Genomic DNA, 4,405 nt, shown 5'->3' with positions numbered 1-4,405 from the left:
GGGGGGGAACTTCGTGTAAAATTCTGAAAATTTCTTAGTGCTTTAAAGTGTTCTAAAGAGAATATAGAATGTTCCTAGAAAAATTTTAGATCGATATTTAATGTGGTTCTTGAAATATAGTCCAAAGCGTGAACCTACCTCTCCTCCCTTAGTTATGAGCGCTAGAATCGGAGCACCGAACTATTTATCCCTACTATTGTCATTTTTTAAAATTTGACTCGGAGTTCAGTAACTTTTTAGTGTATTGTAGTGCAGCACGCTTTTAAAATGCAATCGTATCCGGAAGGAAAGATTGCTAGTACAGCTCGAGCGGCTAAGCCACGTAAAAGCCGAAACTTTAAACGCGTTTTTCTCGAAATAGCATTTTTCGAATTTATGGGCAAGATATCTAAAAAAATACTTGTTCGACTGTGCTCCAATTTTTTGTACATCTGTAAAACAGTAATACTTTCTATTTGAACAAAAAATGTACAAAGTTCGAAATTTTAACGGAAAAATCAATTTTTTTTTAACTTCAAATGTATTATAAATTTTCAATATTTTTCACATTTCATAGGTTTAACTACGAGTCACATTTATCAGCGAGCTATTTTCTTCCAAATGTCTCAGGATGCATCGCAGGTTCGCTAGATTGCCCATAAATTGAACATCTCCGCTTCGACACGTTTCACAACGACGCTAATATCTCCACCATTTTCTTTTTAAAAATATAAACAAAAATATTTATAAGCACTCAAAACATTGTTGTTTAAGTCTTTTATACTAAGAATATTTCTAATATAAAATTTCTTTGAAAATAAAAATCATGAAAGTTGCCTTTTTTCACCATTTTACACGAGATTGCCCCCCTAAGGGGGGTATTGTGCTTCTGTGTTATAGTTTCAAATAAAAAATTTGTTTATTATTTCATTCACTCCCCTTTAATCTCAATTTCTTTCACTTTTTCCCCATGCTGCAAGTATCAAATGGTGCAAATAAATTGTTAAACATTGATTTTATTTGAAACTAATAAATATGAAAACGTTCTGAAGAAAATTATTACCTCGAGGTTGAAATACCCATAAACCTCACAATAAGGAATCGAAAAACGTCAAAATCGATTAATTAATAAATTAATCAATAAGAAAAGTAAAAATGAAATGAGCGACGAAAAATTCACGATTAAGTAAAAATTTTTTGACATTCAATAAAATTATACTAGGTGTCGGTAAAGAAGTTTTACTGCAAAGCATAAGAGACTTTACTGTGGCAGTAGAGTTATTCTATCTTGGTCATTACCAACCATTTTTATCATTCTTTTGCAAGGGCTAAAGGCCACTCTACAATGCAACGGAATACCTAACACGGAACATATAAGCGGCGTGATATTCAATTGTATATTTACATAATTCCATTGGATCTTGCAATCAAGAAGGAGAAAATCGTTTTAAAAACCGAGCGTTTACTAAGTCTCTACGATTTTGGCTACGTCTCGGACATAGCAACGATACGGAAACGGTTGCTAGGTTCGTTAAGGATTTCACGGAGCACGTAACGTGATGAGTAACATCGAGCATGCCCCGTTCCGTAATCCGTAACGGGTTACGTGAAAAAAACAATTACCCCGCCAATATTTCCATGGGTGAAATATCATTACCTGTCACCTGTTATTATCTGTCAATATATAAAAATTAAAAAAAATTGAATATCGCGCCGCTTACGTGTTCCGTGAACCGTGGCATTATACAATGGCCTTAAGTTTCGTTATCAGAACGAAATTTAAATATCTTGTTCAGTCGATAGCTTTTGCTAGTAAATAAGTGAGGATCGGACACGAACGGCATAAAAATTGCTGTAAGAATGAAGAATTCACTCAAATTTAAGTTGAATATATCTAATATCCTAGATGCTCCATCGCAACTTTATGCGGAACCAGTGCAAATTACAAATTTTAAACGTCAGGAATATGATGATGACGTCAGTGAAAATGGAAAACTGTAAGTGTTGTACAATACTGCGGTTTTAAATTTAAAACAATGTAACGGCAGTTTGAATATGTGTTAAAAGAATACTTTGTTTCAGTGGAACTACCAAGAATGAACCAGGCGTGCCACCTCTCTCTTATTTTGAATTGGTAAGTTTCACTATATTTGATAAGCGAGATTTAACCTAATGAAATACATACAATAAAGTGTGTCATTTGATGCGAACTAAAATAATTTTTGTATGAAAATTCACTCTTAAACGTCTGTTATCATTGAATTACTGACTTTACAAAAGAAACTTAAATAACAATTTTATAGAGAATTAAATTGTTCACAACGACCCGTTTCGGATTAGCAGTCGTGCTTTCTTGACTGTTTTTAGCTTGTAGCATTCTTAGTTTGACTTTAACTGCTATTGTATCATGAACTAATGATAAAGTGACGTATTCTTCAGACAAGTGCTATAAACAGCCAGATAGTTTGCCACGCTGCTTTCCATATACTTGTATTTAAATTCTAATACTCAACTAGACTTTGTTTCCATTTTAAATTCTGATGCTTTTATGGAACATAGACCGTTAAATTCATGATTTTAGGTGAAAATGCATGTAGTTTTCAAACGGTTGAATTTTATATGCTTGATTCAATTTACATTGTTGTTCACAAATTCAGTTCTCTGCAAAGTCATATGCAGAATTTTATAACGGAAAACAAAGCCAAGATATGCTTGTTTTTGCCCGCTGATTTAAAGCATTCGCAATTTACGTATCCGCTGAGAGATCTCCGCGGCATTAACCTAAAATGAGTTTGCTTCGACTGGCTTTAGAGACACTGAAACTCGAAGTGCGAATACAAGTGTCATGAAAATGTTATATCATCTCTGCTCAAGGATTATCATCAATGACATTGGAATAACCGTATTAACTTCCACATAGGTTTCAAACATAATGTAATGCATAACGTTCTTTTACGCTAATCGTTCACGAAGCTATTTACTTTTAACAGATTAAATGAAGTATGTTGAGGAATATTACAAGTACAAATTTTGTTGACTTTTACTATATAACGTGATGCTTATCTATAAAAAAACTTATATTAAAATATATACTTATAATAAAATATAATATATAATCGATTGAATCAATTAACTAAATTTTAATTGATCTTCAAAATAAAATTATTACGAATTAAATGTTATATCTCTGAGTTTTTCACAGCCTATTGATTTATGTATACATATAACAATTATTATTATGATTCTGTTAATATTTTTTTCCAGTTCAAATATTCTACCTGCCTAGATAAAATAGTTATGTGCATCAGTCTTCTCTGTGCGGTTGGTTCTGGATTATGCACACCGGCAAATATATATTCATATGGAACACTGGTTGGAGATATGATCTCCAGTGCGAAAGAAGCTGATACTGAATCAGCGATAAATGGTACAGAGTCAGCGACAATGAATATTTTGGATTCCGTAGAGACATTCGCCATTCTGAATTCACTTATCAGTGTTGCCATGTTGGTCTTCAGTTACATCAGTATAATGACATTAAAGTACACTGCTCAAAAACAAGCCTATCACGTACGATCGTTGTACCTGAATTCAGCGTTGCATCAGGACATAACTTGGTACGATTCGATGCGAAGTGGTGAAGTAGCAAGTAGATTGACAGAGTAAGGCAATTTAAGGTTTCCTTCTGGTCTTTCACCTTCCATGAAAAACTACACAAGATTCATTCGTCAATTTGATTTTTAGAGACGTAATGCAATTCGAGGAAGGAGTTGGCGACAAATTGTCAATGTTTGTTCACAACATGACAGCATTTATCGCATGCACTGTGTTGGCATTTTTTAAAGGTTGGAAACTCGCCCTTGTCTGTATAATATCACTACCCGTTACAACATTGATTCTCATTGGAGTAACTGAAGTACGATATAAGATATGTTTGAAAATATCTAAAAGCAATGATCAACTTCTACTTGACCAATATTTATTAACGCATCAGATTTCGAATTTCTTTTTCTAGATCTTATCGAGACTTACTCGAAAAGAAACAGAAATTTATGCTCAGGCTGGAAATATCGCGGAAGAAGTCATATCGTCTATACGCACGGTTTTTGCTTTCGATGGTCAGCAATTAGAAGTTGACAGATACAAAAGCAACCTTCAGTCGACTTTTAGAAATAACATTAAAAAATGTTTTTGCAATGGACTTGGATTTGGTCTACTTTCGTTGGCTATTTATAGTAATTATGCTCTCTCCTTCTGGTATGGTGTTACTCTTATCATTGAAGACATGGATCTTCCAGCGGGTGAACAAACATACACGGCAGCAGTGATGATAACGGTAAGAATAATTTATTAACGAATGTCAGTATTCCGTAAATGTGTACTGGTGCAATATTTTGTATAAATTCATAGCAAATATGATTTATAA

General features: G+C 33.4%; 1 protein-coding gene across 1 annotated transcript; it reads left to right on the top strand.

The window, feature by feature from the left end:
- Nucleotides 1-1,787: 1,787 nt before the first annotated feature.
- On the top strand, nucleotides 1,788-4,315 carry LOC107274349 (multidrug resistance protein 1; the record flags this gene model as incomplete). The annotated part of the gene is made up of 5 exons (XM_015753399.2): nucleotides 1,788-1,976; nucleotides 2,062-2,113; nucleotides 3,244-3,641; nucleotides 3,724-3,895; nucleotides 3,995-4,315. Coding segments are annotated over exons 1-5 (1,080 nt in total), but the record flags the coding sequence as incomplete, so codon positions are not given.
- Nucleotides 4,316-4,405: the final 90 nt, after the last annotated feature.

This window comes from Cephus cinctus, unplaced genomic scaffold (genome assembly GCF_000341935.2).
Source record: "Cephus cinctus unplaced genomic scaffold, Ccin1 Ccin1_scaffold2771, whole genome shotgun sequence".
Classification (NCBI taxonomy): Eukaryota; Metazoa; Arthropoda; class Insecta; order Hymenoptera; family Cephidae; genus Cephus; species Cephus cinctus.
Note: the sequence above shows the minus strand (reverse complement) of the source record. Positions and strands in the feature narration are given on the sequence as shown.